General features: G+C 37.6%; 2 protein-coding genes across 2 annotated transcripts; both read right to left on the bottom strand.

Moving 5' to 3' along the window:
* Nucleotides 1–1,578: 1,578 nt before the first annotated feature.
* p2rx3b (purinergic receptor P2X, ligand-gated ion channel, 3b) lies at nucleotides 1,579–8,641 on the bottom strand. The gene is made up of 12 exons (XM_042484272.1): nucleotides 8,520–8,641; nucleotides 8,027–8,162; nucleotides 7,879–7,950; nucleotides 6,347–6,416; nucleotides 6,115–6,208; nucleotides 5,667–5,744; nucleotides 4,896–5,037; nucleotides 3,613–3,749; nucleotides 3,241–3,334; nucleotides 2,964–3,029; nucleotides 2,059–2,136; nucleotides 1,579–1,704 (listed from the first exon to the last, which is right to left on the bottom strand). Exons 1-12 carry the CDS (start codon nucleotides 8,639–8,641, stop codon nucleotides 1,579–1,581), a joined length of 1,215 nt encoding a protein of 404 aa, XP_042340206.1.
* Nucleotides 8,642–12,046: 3,405 nt separating this feature from the next.
* Nucleotides 12,047–14,079, bottom strand: LOC121941486 (GTPase IMAP family member 9-like). The gene is made up of 2 exons (XM_042484281.1): nucleotides 13,953–14,079; nucleotides 12,047–13,286 (listed from the first exon to the last, which is right to left on the bottom strand). The coding sequence occupies exons 1-2, from the start codon at nucleotides 13,972–13,974 to the stop codon at nucleotides 12,271–12,273; spliced, it is 1,038 nt and encodes a 345-aa protein (XP_042340215.1). The 5' UTR covers nucleotides 13,975–14,079; the 3' UTR covers nucleotides 12,047–12,270.
* Between the last annotated feature and the right edge of the window lie 2,365 nt (nucleotides 14,080–16,444).

The following is a 16,444-nucleotide window of genomic DNA, read 5'->3' on the forward strand; positions in this document are numbered from 1 at the left end:
TCACTCATCAAAAGTGGCGAAGGAATTTCTCACCAAATCATTTACTTAGGAGCAGAACTACTAATATAAACTCCAAAAATACTCCAGTAAAAGTTGTGCACTGAGTATGTTACAGGCCACTTAAGTAGCCTAAAACTATGCAAGTACAATTATCAAGAATTAAATGAGTCAGCGCATAACATTTCAAATCATCAGCTGGTAGTGATATTAGGGACTGTACATTGTGTATTGTTTTATATAGCCCAACGGCTTTCTCGCTAATCAGTGGGTAAACTGTATATGACCAGAAAAAGAAAGTGTGTATAACCCATTTAACCTCATATTCCCTCCACTGCACCACTGAATGTACTTGCAGGAGGCTCCATTAGGAACATGAGAAGACATCTCATGGTGTTGCTATCTTGATTGAATTAGCTTTCTTTCTCTCCTCGGCATCTGCTTAATCTCTTTTTGGTGTTTCCTGTGTACCATCCATCCTCTCATTCCTCCACATACAGCAGCCTATATCCTCCAGTTATTTAGAAAAAGGAATGACAAGTATATGTACATCATGCTCCTAGGCAAGGCAAGTTTACTTTTACAGCACATTTCAACAACAAGGCAAATCAAAGTGCCTTACATAAAACATAAAATGCATCAAGACAAAGTGCAAAAGACTTGCTATAAAAGGAAATTTCAATGCCATTAAAACTGTGAAAGAGTAACTCAACCCCCAAATCTTTTTTTTTTTATTATTATTTTTTTCAGTTGAAAAGCAATATGCCTATATATGAGTATTAAGTACTGTTGGTTATTGATTCAGGTACCACTCTTGACATTTAAGTGCAAAAAATTTTAAAAAATTACATATTGTGTTATAAATATGCATAGTGACCTTAGAGTTTGAAACCTGCATATTGCAACTGAATTTTGCTATTGGCTGATCCTGGAAGCTAGAGTCTGCTTTCATCACCAACTGAGCCCTCCATCACTGCCCTCTCATCAATTGATCACCTTGTGTACGCACAGGGGGCAGGGAGGTGCTGTGGATCGAGAGGCAGCACAATTGGGTGACTGGGCATGTCTGGGCAAAGAAAAGAAAAGAAAAGAAACCACAATAAAGAAGATCATGCCAACTATGGTATAGTTTATTCCCGTTTTCTCATCACAGAGGCCTTTATAATGTAGTTGTGGTGCATTACAGTAGTTTGAATGCAAGGTACAAAACAAGCAAACAAAGCTCAGATATAAAATCTGTTTTTGGATTTAAAGAAAAAGTTTTTTTCCTGCTTGGAAAATCCTGAGCCTACGTCACATGCCAAAAATGTCGTCATGCAAAGACAATTTTGTATTTGATTTATTTTATTTTAGATTTCATTTGTCTGTAGCTGTTTTGATAATTTCAGGATAACATAGCAGCATTTAATAGTTCTTCAGATGTTTTTGGCAATGACACAAACAAATTGCTAATGCTGATATCATGTGTTATATAAAGAGTTCATGCCCTGAATATGTAAAATTGAAGTTTTACATAGTTTAACAATTTTTAGAGAAATCCAACCCACATTTTCCATCCTCAGTCCACTGCTCCCTGACCACTCAGCTGTAATGTTCGATGGAAAATGCTCCTGAGTCGCTGGACCTCATGATAGTCTCGTTGTGTCTGAGTGACAGCTGGGAGCGGTACAACCCATTGCTTTGGGAATCCAGCGGGTTGTCCGACACCTATAAGAGAGAGGGAGAAATGTTGCTTTTCATCAGAGGTCACGACAGTGTTATCTGAGGAAACAGCCAAAGCACAGTGCTAAGATAGTCAGCGGGATACACACACAAAGGGTCACATGCACTATGCAATGTTAATGCTATGAATGTTGCATACAGAGCCTTTAACCATAACAACTTTAAATGGTGACAGTGGTGTTCCACTGCCCCCTGATGGTTCAGAATTAATTAATGCAACTTTAAGACCTGACAAACCACAAATTTGTGACTACCAACACTGTGATTAAAAGAAATCAAGAAATTTCATAACATGCACAGTCCATTGTGATCAATTATCTAAAGAACCTCATATTTTACCTCTTCAAATTTCTTGGCCTTGTACTGCTCTGCTCCTTTCAGGAAGTTCAGCAGTATGATGTCACACAACACTGTGCCCTTCATAACAATAATGATAACCTTTATTTATACAGCACTCAAGAAAACAAGAATAGAGGTGTAACTTTAAAATGTCAGCCTGTCAGCCCCACATTTCCTCAAATCTTGCTATTTGCAGCTAAATAAATCACATTTAAGCTTCAGTGAGATTATTTGTAATGTATTTAGGTATGACAGAGGTCAAATTGTACTTTAGATGATACGTGAAGGGATATTTCTTGATTTTTGAAGTGGGGCTGTTTTGGATACTTTAGTATAATCAGTGTATTACATACAGTAGCTGGCGACTGGCGTGCTCCTCGTTTGCAGAGACAGTGGGGGCACTCACCCCACAGAGGTTGATATTGAAACATATTTTAGCCACTTTAAAAAAAGGCCTATCTAAAAAAAAATCAACAGCGGTCTAACTGGACACTGTATTTAGAGTATTTTCACCGTCACACAGCCTTTTTCTTTAGCACTACATTTCTCATCCACTGCCACTCAGCTGTTTGGGTCAGAAAGTTCTTCTAGCGGCTGTTACGTGATCCAACTAAAATTAAGCTTTGCGTTAAAGTGGCCAAAAATAGGTTTTGATATCAACCCTTCCATACAGCATGGTAATGCCAAGCTGTGGGGTGTGCACCCCATCTGTTTCAGCAAACCAGGAGCACACAGACTGAAAGCCCCACTTCCAAAAAAACTGAGCTATCCCCTTAAAATCAGAGACAATAGGGGAATATTTAACTCAACTCCATTCATCAGTTTTAAGGAAAAAAAAGTTTTTTGACTCTTGGATAATGACTGGTATAAAGACTGGTTCTGTCAAGTATACCAGAAGAACTCACCACTCCCACTGACGTGAAGGCTGCCACCATGTTGATGAGTGTAGGGATCATGTTGAACTTCCCTGCCTGCAAAAAAAAAAAAAATCCAATTCAAAGGCAACCTGTTTTAATGACTGTGAACATATGCAACTGGTGCCATAGAAAATATTTCAGTACAAAAAAAAGTACAAAAGCTTCCATGTTGAGCTGTTAAAACAATGTCATACAGATCCATATATCTCTGTCTTTATTCAAATATGTTGTATTTTGTTAGTGCACAGATACATTATATACTCACATTTCCATTGACCAGGACATCAAACCTGATAGCATAGGCTTTGACAAGAGTGCGGTAGTCCGTCCCATTTTCCATCTTAAAGTATTTGGCAAACCTGTACAGACAGACAAATTCCATTTTTATTTTAAAGACAGCAGTTTTAAGCTTATGGATCCGTGAGAAACTGAGAACCATTTATTGGTGTAAAACAAAGAAAATTATAACCATGAATGATTGTGCCACACTTGATAGCATTGATAAAAGCACTTTTCAAAAGGTCAAAAGAAATCATCCCCTGGGGACCATAATTTTCCACAATGACTTTCATGGCAATCTGTCCAGTAGTTGTAGAGTTCTCCAGTTGAGCTCGGTCGAACCATGAAGCTTTAATACCTGAAGTTGTAGCCCGGTGAGACAGCGTTCTTCTGCGACATGGCATCCAGTCGTGTGAATGAGTACGAGGGGTTACACTGGTCGTCTGCTTTGTCCAGATCACATACCCACCCGATCTTTATTCCAATAACTCCTCCCTGATAGAATTTTCAAAATAAGAGAGGCATAAGGATATATTAGTGTTTGTGCTCAGTCCCATCTCCTAGAAATTGCATTTATATATATATATATATATATATATATATATATATACACACAACTAAATTGCACTGCATGGCTAATGGAAGACAAGTTTTCTACTGCCTGTGTTACAGCAACATGGTCTCATTCCAAGGGCCTAAAATGAGGCCTGCAGTGGCAGGCTAACACACAACACACTTGAAATTTCCTGGGCTTTTAAATAAGTCAAATATTATCTTGTCCAAAGCAATAACATCACACAAAGAGCAAGAAAGTTTGAGTAAAGTAGAAGGGAGGGATGCTGAATGGATCAAACAAACACCAGACTTTCACCATGAGAGGGGTGTTTGAGTCCCATGTAAAACCAAAAGTCAACTTTTGTCAACCATGTAACAGAGTTTGGCGTAGCTGCATGACACAATCGTCAAAGACAGACTCATTTAGTTACTGTAATAAACTGAGTTATTTTAGACTTTTTTAGACAAAGTAAAATGGGGGGGGGGGGCTAGTTTTTATCCTGTCACCCTATGTTGATTGATTATTTATCATTTGTTTTATAATATATATATGTTTAAAAAAAAATCTGTATCTGAGTTTGTTTTTATATATATATTAAAATCCCTGTCTTTTCACCTCCTCCTGTAAAATCATTTCAAATGTTGGATGATTCATCCTGCACTCAGGGTCGGTCATTCAATGATCAGCTAGCCACACTGGTCAAACCCCACCTCACAGCCTGTGGGTTGTAGTAGCTACTACCTAACATAGCAACATGGAGAAAGATATGAGGAGATGTTTAATGAGCAAAACCTTTGTTTTCATTTCCAGATCAATGTGGCGGAGGTCTAATTCATTCATCTGAGGGAGATTTCTGTGGCGTCAACAGCATGCTCAGCAGTGGATGCCGTGGACTCAGTTGTAACTCTGTATCACATTTAACAACAACCACTTTTTAATGGTCTAACCAACCAGTATTTGATTTAAAAATACCAACGAATATGTATACCGCACGAATATGTCATTTTACCGTAAAGCAGCACAGAACCTAAAGATGCTCTAACTTCTGTTTCACAGGGATTTTTAAAAACATCTCTTGACTTTACCTTGTCTGCCAGTTTAGTGAAGTTTTGCTTTGCATAGTGGACCACGTCTCCGACACGAAAGATGGGGCAGTAGGTGTTGTTGACCGTATCAAAGTTACATTTTTTTATGTAATCGTCAGTGATGGTAGGAAGGAAGTTCCCTCTGCACACAAACATAGTTGTTATCAGTATGTCAGAATTCATTATTAGTGTCATCATCATCCAACACATTCTCACAGCAATACTTGAAATGGACACGACCTCTTAAAAACTCAGTACGTTGTGGGGGGCATTAAATGTGTTAAAATTACTTGCTGGTAAGAAAAAAACAATACTAATGCAAAGTCTGACGGCTGCACTTTCAAACACATTGTTAATTTGGTTAACATTGTGAAATGTTGTCATTTGGTTTTTAATAAAATACTTGATCAAGATCGAGGTATCAGTTAAATAACTGAAGAAAAACTAATTTACTTTACAAAGATATGTAAAGTACCTTCAAAAAGTATGTAAAGTCATGAGAGTTTTGGTTTCCCACAGGAAGCGGTCTCCTGGTTGCAAGTCCAGGGACTTTCTTGCTCTTTATACATATTTAGTGTGTCCACAATGAGAAAAGATTCTCGTAGACTTTTTATAGGTATTGTTTTTGTGTTTCCATTACATTTCATCATTTTTTAACACATTTCATGCCCAACATCACGTATTGAATTGTTAAGATCTCATATATGTCTATAAGACCAGGCTACATCATCATCATCATTATCATCATATTTCAAATCCAAAATATCTTACTTAGTGTAGTTAAAGGTTGGAAAGCGGATGCTGTTCTTGATAAAAATGGTGAAATTCTCCACTTCCTTCATTGGTGTACTGAAATAGATGAGACAGGAGGAACATGAGAGAAGTGAAAAGATAGACGTTCAACAACATCTTTTAAAATGTCTTATTTTTTTATCAAGCCTCACAAAGCAGGCAGGCAATTTTTTCTTTGATTATCGCGCAAAGATCAGTTTTCAGCCAATGGAGACAATTCTGTTCACCTCCACTGTGCTGTAATCTGGTCAAATAAATCCAAAACTATCTGAATGGATAGATATGACTAGATAGTTAGAGACCTTTTAAAGAGTGCACTGCCCCAACATGACGTTGGTATCAGGATAATCTCTCTCAGTCTTCATTACATTTCAGAACAGTGGTAGTGCAGCCTTGTAAAAAGCTCTCCATCACAGTATCGTCTTACGTCTTGATGGTGTCGATCTCGGCAGGGCACCATCCTTTTATCTCACACATCTTAGTGGTGGTGTTGAAAGGAACACATTTCCCTGTCAGAATTCCTGCGCAGGAAAAGAAAAAGATTTTATGCAGCCCGCAAAAATAAATGTCACTTCTAAAATTCAGCTCACGTGCATAAATATTTTTTATCAAACACAAATACAATAAGAGAAGATAAAGAAACAAAGAGAAGATCTCACCATAACTTCCTGGCTTGTGGAGATGCTTTGTGCAGTCACTGTCCTTTATACAAATATACTTCTTCTCACTCTGAGTAATACACACATTACAACAAGAACAATATCAAAAATAAGCAAAAATGGATCTCAAGAAATAGAATAAGTATGAGCCATAAAACTGTGATAGTAAGACACTACATAAAAGCTGGACTAAAAAGACAGGCTTTTAGTTTACATTTTAAAGCGTTCATATGTTCATCTCCTGTCAGATGTGAAAGAGGTCTTTCATATTGACAAAACCATAAAGAAACATCACCCAAATTTGTTTTGTGTTGTGTAACACAGTTAGCGTCCAGCTGAAACATAGATGAACTTTAAAGAGACAGATATTTTCTCAGGAGTTGCTGAAGACCTGATTTCTATTAACAGATAACTGCTATCTGGTGGCATAGTTTTGTATCTGGTGGCAACTGAGATGCCATAGTTTTGGTATTGAAAGATATGTACATTTTTGCAGTCTTTTTTAAGAAATGCCCGGGGAGAATAACTTGGTGAATATTTTTCAGATATGGTAACATTTTTGCACTTTGGCTTGGTAGGTACAGTACATTAATTCACAAAATGTCTTCCTTATATTAATAGAAAGTTTCAATTAGATATTAGTTGAATATCTAGGAGACAGGGCTGTGCAGACAAATATCACTCTTCACAACAGTAGCAGTTCTGAGACACAACACAATGCAAGATTTAGAGGTGGCATGGATGTGTTGTCTACAGTGTCAATGAAAAGATGCAAAACTTAAATGAACATGTGCCATTCAATTCTGATGCACACTAGTTGTAATGTTTGCTGACCTTCTGCTAAGCCCTGCCCTCAAACCCCACGAGCATCACATGTCGTGCAGCTGCACAATGAGCTCAGACATCCTGCTTGTAAAGTTTTTATTTTCTTGCAGTTTTATTGAAATTTATGCAATTATAACTTAAAGAATGGTCAAATGATGTGCATGGGGTAAATATATAAACATTTGCAGCAGCAAAATTTGCTGCAAAGTGACAATTATATAACGTCATACATTATGTCAGCAACATTTTGTATAACGTCACTTTGCAGCAAAGTTTGTTAGGTAACTATAGCTTTAGTTAGCTAGTAGCCAAATCTTATGACCAACTTAAGCTTTGTAATGTCAGCTCATCATGTCAACTGTCCAATTTATACTTATATAAAAATTTTTGTTCTATGACAATGGGAAATCAGTGTTAACTGTAGCAAAACGTTGTAGTTGAAGTCCACCCAAATGAGAACTAATACCGTTAACTTAGCTGTAACATTACAAAGAAAGCAAAGGCTGGCTAACACAAACGCCGGGTATTGTGAAGACCCTTTTGATGGCTTCTGTGTGAAATAAGGAGCTTCTGTCCTAAACAGTTGTGTCTGACACTGACAGCTACCATTGTGAATTTAGGCGGCACGCCGATTGTTCGGGTTAGCGTTAAGTCAATTGTGAGGTACTAATAATGGCAGTAGTATTGCATTAGTGGCAGCAGCTGACCTCGGGACAGTATCCTTGGACTTGGTTCTCAGTTGTGATCATTTTGGTGATGATGCAGAAGACCGAAGCTCCCTGTGGAAAACACATGGTACCATCACTGTATCCGACTGTCAATCATCCATCCATCCATCCATCCATCCATCCATACCTGTGTTGGAGTGACGTAGTCTGCTACATCCATGACCTTGTCATTGTAGATCCCAAAACCTTTGACCTTGGTCATCACTGAGGATTCAATAGCAGTGTCTCTTATCTGGTAAGCCTTCTCAGTCACAAACACCCACCTGCAGCGCACGCACACACACACACACACACACACACACACACACACACACACACACAAATGACACAAAATGTTGCACTGAGCAAAAACAGACACAGTGCTGTAAATAGTAAGAGACCTGAACAGCACCTTTCCAGTCTTCTGACCACTCAAAGAGCGTACTTGTCACATTCACCTTTCACTTAAACATTCACTCAGTGGTAATTAATCAGGGTATGCAGGATTTGATTATAGATGCCTAATGCATTACATTAAATATTAATGTCTAATAAATACACATTTCTATAACTGGCAACTGCTGTTGTTTAATACAATCAGACCAAATCCTAAAACATCAGGGTGAAAGGTAAATACTCACCCAATGAAGTAGGTGATGATGAGGAGTTGGACGACGCGGTTGATGATGCCGATGGTCCAGCTCTTCACTACCACTGACTTGGTGGTTTCATAGGTGAAAAAGTCTTTTATACAAGACCACATCCTAACAGTATATGTGTGAGTGAATAAATTTTAAAAAAGGCTTGTGGTTGTATATTTTTTGAATGAGGTAATGTATATAAATATAAAGAGGAAAATTCCACTGTGTATTGATTATGGAAATAAAGGCTGAAAAAATAAAAAAGCAATTGTTAGTTTCCAACACAGAGCAGAATCCAGATATCCAAGAGTCGTATATCTTCTTCTTTGAGTGATAAAATCCCTGTAGCTCACTGAAAACAGTCTTCAGTTAATGCTCTCCTCCTGTAATGTCATGTATGATGCTGACCAACCTTGTCAACAAGTAAACAGCTTTCTCTCACTTTCTTGTCCATATCTCTCTCTTCACCCACCCTGCCAGTCTCTTTCCTCTTTCTTCTTTATCTCGGGCTCTCAAGTTCCCCCTCGATGGTCTAAACGGCTCCTGAATGCCCCCTCCCTCCTCCTGCTCCATGCACCAATGTAGATGTACAAGCTCAAGTTGTTTTTTTTTTTTCAGCGACATTCTGAGTTCATGTCAAGGGAAAAAAAACAACAGTAACTGTACTGTAATACGATAATTGACTAAATTGGCTTTGAGAGGTATTCAGATTTGTTTTTTGCTATTTAATTCATATATATATATATATATATATATATATATATATATATATATATATATATATATATATATATACATTTGTTCCTTGAACCTGCACTCTTTGCTGAAAGTGATTCTAAAGTCTTTACATTGTCATCTTGGTTTGAGCTACATAGTCAACTTAAACTAGACTCTAATATAAGCCCGAGATTTAAAAAACAGGATTGACTTATTGACTAATATTAAGATATTGAGAGATGGCCCAAAAATGTGCAAGAATTTAAAAAACAAATGTGTGCAAATAAAATGGCAAATACATTTTAAGTTAGAAGAAAATTAAAATAAGAAACAAAAATTATATATAAATGTAGTTTTTTGTGCCTTTCCCCAGTTTTTGGATAATATTAAATAATTACGCCTAGTTAATTATATGGTCTTTTTTACAAATTTCTTGCCAGACATTTCTTGCTACGTTGCTCATTACATTTTTTTTCCATGTTTTCAAAGGAAATCCAATCAATTTTCTCAGGTTTCAATGGGTTAAATACTTGTGAAAGGTGTCTGAACACAACACAAGGAAATTAATGTTGATCCTGGTGTTAAAGGGTTAAGGACCTTTTGAACACTGAATACAGATGTCGAGTTTCTGAGAGCTGCTAACTGGATGTTAATGCTGTTGCTTGAGCGTGAATTTTTGTGCTGCATTTTAACTTTTGCTGTTGTGTTTTTAGTCAGTTTGTTCATTTATGTGAAATTCTTTATGCCGCTGTTTTGGCCAGGACTCCCTTAAAAAACATTTAAATCTTAGTGGGGCTATTACTTGTTTGAAAAAGGTCAAATTCAAAATGATAATAATAATAATAATAACTTTGGTGTAATTTCAGGAAATTGCTTGCACACTCAATTTAGTTCAGCAGATCGGCTGAATGATATGATAAATATTTCAGAATTCAAAGTGCATTAAATGTGGACCACAGTGAGTGTATAGAGGTCTACTATCAGCCTCATGTAGGCGATCAGCCTCTACATCCGAATACACACCATAAACCATATCCAGGAGATAGTGTTTCACTCTAACTCAATCACAGCTGTCTTCAGTTCAGCGGCACCTCGACTTTCTGAATACCTCCATTAAAAAGCAGTCACGAGTCGATAATGGATGAGAACCAATGAGGAAGGGGGACGGGTAACAGATAAGACAAAAGGAAAGCAAAGCGATAGAGCAGGGTTACTCAAACGTGAAATAAAGCTGAACAAAACAGGAAGTCAACTCGTTTATGTTGACCCAAGGCCGCCAGTCAGGCTGACGACTCGTGTCCAAGAAACACACACACACACATACAAGTCCACAGTCCGTCCACCGTACTGCAGCTAGAGGTCTTTTCATACAATGCACGTCATAAAAAAAACATCTGTAATGATGGTTGATTTTGAGTTTCAATGTGGATTTTTAGCACCGTTTGCTGGTCTAAATGCTGATAAGAATACATTTGTGTGGAAGAAAGTGAAAGATTGAACGCTTTTGGTATAAAGATGCAAGAAATCTTGTCGTCTTTTTGATAGTAATTTATGTTTTGAACAACAGCTTGTCCAGTCATGTTCTTATCACCCAATGAATAATGCAAAAATAAGATCTATTTCGATTATTAGAGATGCAGAAACTGCTGTTCTTGCTTTTGTCTCTTCGTGTCTTGATTATTGCAACAGCCTCTATTCCTGTCTAAACCAAAAAAACTTTGAGCTGACTACAGGTTGTGCAGAACTCAGCTGCTATTTTAGCTTCTCTACACTTTTAAGGCTCTTCGTGGCTTGGCGCCAGATTACATTTCAGACCTTTTAATCCCTTATGAACCTTTACACAGTTTGAGATCTTAGGGCAGAGGTCTTTTGTCTGTTCTTGAATTCAGGCTGAAGACTAAAGGGGACGGAGCTTAACAACCTGCCGGAGGATAAATGTCTGAGTCAGTGTCCTTGTTTAAGTCTCCTCAAATATTACTTCTTTCGAAAAGCGTATCCTGATTTTACCTCCCGTTTGTGATGTATGTTCCCATGTGACAGATGGAGGCTGCGCAGTCATCACTCACTATTGGAGCCCAGTTCTGCCAATACAGATAGTTTGTAGTATACAGTATATATGTATAATTTTACAAATTATTGGTTCACTTACATTTTGTACTGTCTTCATTAATGATTATTTCATCAAGTTTTCATTATTTCGGTAATAAAACACAAAAAAAGTATACATCTTTGGGTGAATAATCTAATAAATTAATTCTTCGAGTACGGACATCTGACATACCAACACATATCGACTCTAGGTCCTCATCAGGGTCTGAGAGACAGTAGACAAACTTACTGCTGCCATGTCATGTTTTAGTTTGAACTCTGTTTCTAAGTGAAACATGAAGAGAAGTACAAAGTAATTTCAGTTTTTTCTTACATTTATTTACACATGAACATTGATACATACACGCAAACATACATACATGCAGTACTCACTACTACCCACATACATATTACAATTGATTCATTCTAAATTTTTCTATTATAAATATTTAAGTTGCTGGTTGACGAATATTTTAAGTGTTTGATAATAAACATGATTCGATAAATACTTTATAGCATGCAATACTGCACACTTTCTTTCAAAAGGTTATTGCCCATGGTGCTGAAATTGGTAATTTTAACAAAATCCTTCTTTGTTTTGGAGATTTTGAACTTTAAATACTAATCTATTGAATTTATTAGTCAAGGAGGTAGTAGCTCGTTATTTGTCAGCTTTTCAGTGGCAGCCGATGCAGTACATGCATTATCTTCATTGTTTTCTGCTTATTTCAGTCAAGAAGAATTACCTACTTTCTCCCACTTTTTTATGATATTGTGGCATTTTCAATGTAAATCAGTGAGTTAACTTGAGGTAGCAATGGCTTGTGAGCTGACGTTACCATTCTGTTACAGTGAGAGGAGAAAATACCACCCTTTCTTTCTTTAATAAATTTAAAAATTTAAATTGTTGCCTCAGCACACAAATCCAGAAAAATTAAAAAACGAATCAACTAATTTGACATCCGTTTGATCTTTGGACATGTCTTATCATCTCTGCCTGCCTTCTCAGCCTTTCTCTCTGCTCTTCCAATTCTCTTTCACGCTGTTCTGCTAACTGTCTCGTCATAATTTCAAGCTGCCTCTGTCTCTCCTCTTCCTCTCTCCTCCTCTCTGCTTCTCTTTCCTCTCTCTCCCTCTCCATCTCCCTCTCCCTCCTCTCCCTCTCCCTTTTCATCTCCTCCTCTCTCTCTCTTCTCTCCCTCTCCCTCTCAGCCTGGATTTGTTCATTTATTTTCCTCATTTCTTCTTCATATTTTTCTTTCATTTTCCTCTCAATTTCCTCTCTTTCTCTGCGTATTTGCTCTTCTTTCTCTCTCAGGATGCGTTGTTTCTCCTCTTCGATTTTCCTCTCGGCCTCTTGGAACATCTCGTTGGTGTAGTGGCTTCCTCCGTTCTTCTGGGTTAAGTTTCTGATCTTCTGGAGCAGCTCAGTGACCTGACAAGGATAATTTTTCTTGTTGTTGAACACGTGGTACTGGCTATTACATCTGGCCACAATTTCTTGCAGGTCTGAGCTTTCGACCAAGAAGTCCTCAATAGTTGTTTCTTCAAGTTGGTCACCATGAGTGAAGAGAACCATGCTGTATCTGTCTGCAGCCTGGCCGAAGATTTCTTGAATCCTTTGCACCGTCTGCTTCTCCTCGTCAGTGAATCGGCCCAGTCTGATGACCACCAGGAACACATGGGGTCCAGGAGCAGCGTAAGAGATGCACTGGCTGATATCTTGAGCTGTTTTATCCATAGCAAATCTGGTGTCAAACAGGCCCGGGGTGTCGATAACAGCAACCTGTTGCCCATCCACCACAGCTTTGCCCAGGGAACAGTCTACAGTCATAGAGTTTGCACTGAACTTGGATTCAAAGCACTGTCGTCCCAGAATGGTGTTTCCAGATGCACTCTTTCCAATTCCAGTCTTCCCCATCAGCACTATCCTCAGCTCCTGATTATTTTGTCCAGAATATCCTGTGAAGAATGCGTCACACTGAATAAAAATCTGCACCAGGTTGTAACATTGTAATTAGTGCAACGAAAATGGTAGAAACAAAAATATCTTTTCTGCTGCTGTGACTGTGACTGAGTCTTCCACATGGCCACTATCCTCACATCCACACCATTTTGTCACATATGGAAGAAGAAATAACGTTAGAATAAGAATCAATGCCCCAGATACGCATACGTTTTTGTAAAGTGCATCAACATCATGCAACCTTTTACAGTTTCGAGCCCATTTGATGTCGGTATTACTTTAGTGCCAAAGACGTAGGTGAAGTTAGTTATTTTATGATTTTGGTAATAAACAATAAGGCTCTTGTGACTGGTCACTGTCCCTGTTAATTTCCCTGTGTAAGCTGAGTAAAGTCCTGCCAGGATATTATCAATACATCAACTGTCATGACCTTGGGATGAAATTACAGCTCTTCTTAATACACTCCCGATCTTGGAGAAATACAGAATTATTATCATTTAATATTATTATTAATAATAATAATATCAGAGTCCTCAGTATTTTGAACATCAAAGGATGTAAACATGTTATAGTAGACCTCAAAATAAAAGTATCAACCTGAAAATGAGCATAATATGTCTTTTAACAACATGAATATAGTAATATTATGAGTCATGACATACCATTGCAGTATTCGCTGCCCATGTTTGAGTTTGAGAGTGCAGGTGCCGGCACACGTCAAGATTTAGAGTTCAGCGTCTTCTTTCTGCTGCTTCTCCTCTTTGTCAGACGTCTTCATGCTGTAAACTCCACCTACAAATAATTACACCAAAGAGAAACTGAAACTGAATCTTGGCTGGTATTATGAAAGCAGGGATTTTTACAGCATAAATGGGAATGTACAGACATCATGTTGTTTCACAGTTTGGGGGGTTTGATTGTTAGACAGTGACTTTGAAGAATAGCTACAACCCTCATCTATAATATGTATCTTTTTTTTTTTTTTACTTGCTTGCTGTCCTCATTTTATAATACCCCAGACTAAAAAATAAGAAAACAAAAGGTTATATTTATTGGTACAACACATTACAAGCAGATCACACCTAAGTGTTTGCTCTCTATCTGTCGTGGTGTAACTGCAATGTAGCAGTATACCGTAAGAAATTCCTGCTGTGATCTTTTCTCTGTCAAGTGTTTCCTGCAATAGGTGGGGTGGTTTCACTGTATGGAGGACCAAAGCTGACTGAGAAAGTAAATAAATACATGATTTGAATAAAATAAATTAACTGTCTAAACACTGTCTGTAGGCTGCAGCGTAACAAAGTAGGAAACAACAATAAGCACAATTAAAATAGACCAAAAAAGGAACAATTTAACTAGGCTACATAGCCTACTTACTTACCTGTGAGAGAAGGACAAATATGAGCTTCTATAATGCTTTTGTTGTGGTATTTGTGGTAAGAAAACCGGTTGGCCCAATGGCAGCTGCAGCGAGCACAGTGGAATTTCCCCTCCCGACTCTCTGACAGTCGAGACGGCAGCAAAGATAACAAAAACAGTTGATTCATTTTTTGCTTAACGTGCCTGACTTTGGTTGGTCATACATGGGGTATGGAAACACAAGATATGCTTCAGTTAAGAGTGAGATCAAACTTTTCTGTCGATGTTAGTTTTTGAGCTGGGACAATGGCCAAAATGTGGCCTGCAACTGATGAAAAGACCTGTTTTTAACAAGCCCACTCCTGGAAATCATGTGGACCCTACTGTCAGGTTAAAAGGAGCGAGGAGTAAGTGGTCAATAAGAGTGTTTACATGGATAACCTGATTATTATTACATATATATATATATTTTTTGGGGGGGAGTATCCAGCTTTGTGTTTGAACATGTAAACACCATATTCTGTTAATGATAAACCTGAATATGCTAGCTGCAGTACTCTGAAAGAAACTGGGATGTATACGTGGAATTTAAATAACCTGATTTCTCTGTGCTCACGTATACACCATATCTGAATATGACCATAACCAGGATATGCTTCATAAACAGGTTATGCGTCTGACTGCACTCAATGATGATACAAAACAGTCAACGAAACAGATTTTTTTGACGATTGTGAATCACTGCAACAAAGACAGGTCCTTGAGCATACGGTCATGAATGTTAACATAAACTTTTAGGCTGATTGGTCCAGTAGTTTGAGAGATTAGCTGCAGACAGACAGATACACACAGGTACACACAACAAAATGTGAAAAAAAAAGTATAAACCAAAATTCAAAAATTCCCTTGAAAGTAAAGCCCTATTTAAATCTATCTAAATATGAATTCATCAGTTGTCTATTGTTAAATACTTTGTAAGACATGAATCAGTTCATTTTGTCAAAATTAAATAAGTATCTTACGTGACCTAACCTTTACTTTCTGTTTGGATCCAACAATCGTTCACCTCTATATATTATTTAAGATTTTTGGAGTTGTGCACACGACTAGTTTTCACAGGACAAACCTGTAAACAACTTTCATATTTTCATGTCTGCCGAAAAACTCTCTTTCTAATACATTAGAAATGATTATATGATCTACCAATTTAACACTGTTCTGGTTTGCTATAGTCTTTTCTATGAAACATGTTAAAAATGACCAGGAAATTATTTTTGAAAAGTGCACATGTCCCCATAAATAATGCATGCGTGAAACTTTTCTGAATGAATAAATTGATTAATTAGCTTAATTATATACATGAAAATATGTCAGCCGTGATCATCCTCAAGGCAGCAGAAGAGTCAGCTGGCTGTTTATAGGACTCAAGCTTCTATATCTGCCCATCCTGCATAACCAGAGAGCTGATGATCCACACATTGCTCACTGCTCACCCCTCCCTCACCCATTTACAAGAAATTGAAGCAAACTGCAGGAAACAGTGCACAAAGCTGTTCCCCTACAGAATGAAAAAGGAACTACATTCATTTGACTGTCAATACAAGTGTGGTATTGCTGAACAGGAAGAAAGAGGTCTTTTTTGCATGTGAGGATGAAAAGGTTCTCAGTTCATAACCGATAAAGAGATTTTTGTAGCATTTGCCAAAGTGACAAGTAAGTAAGAGCATAAGATTGCTTTAAGCAAAGGTAATCATGTCTGTGTGCATCAGGTTTTTAAGAATTTACAGTGCCTGGT

This window comes from Plectropomus leopardus, chromosome 4, assembly GCF_008729295.1.
Source record: "Plectropomus leopardus isolate mb chromosome 4, YSFRI_Pleo_2.0, whole genome shotgun sequence".
Lineage (NCBI taxonomy): Eukaryota > Metazoa > Chordata > Actinopteri > Perciformes > Serranidae > Plectropomus > Plectropomus leopardus.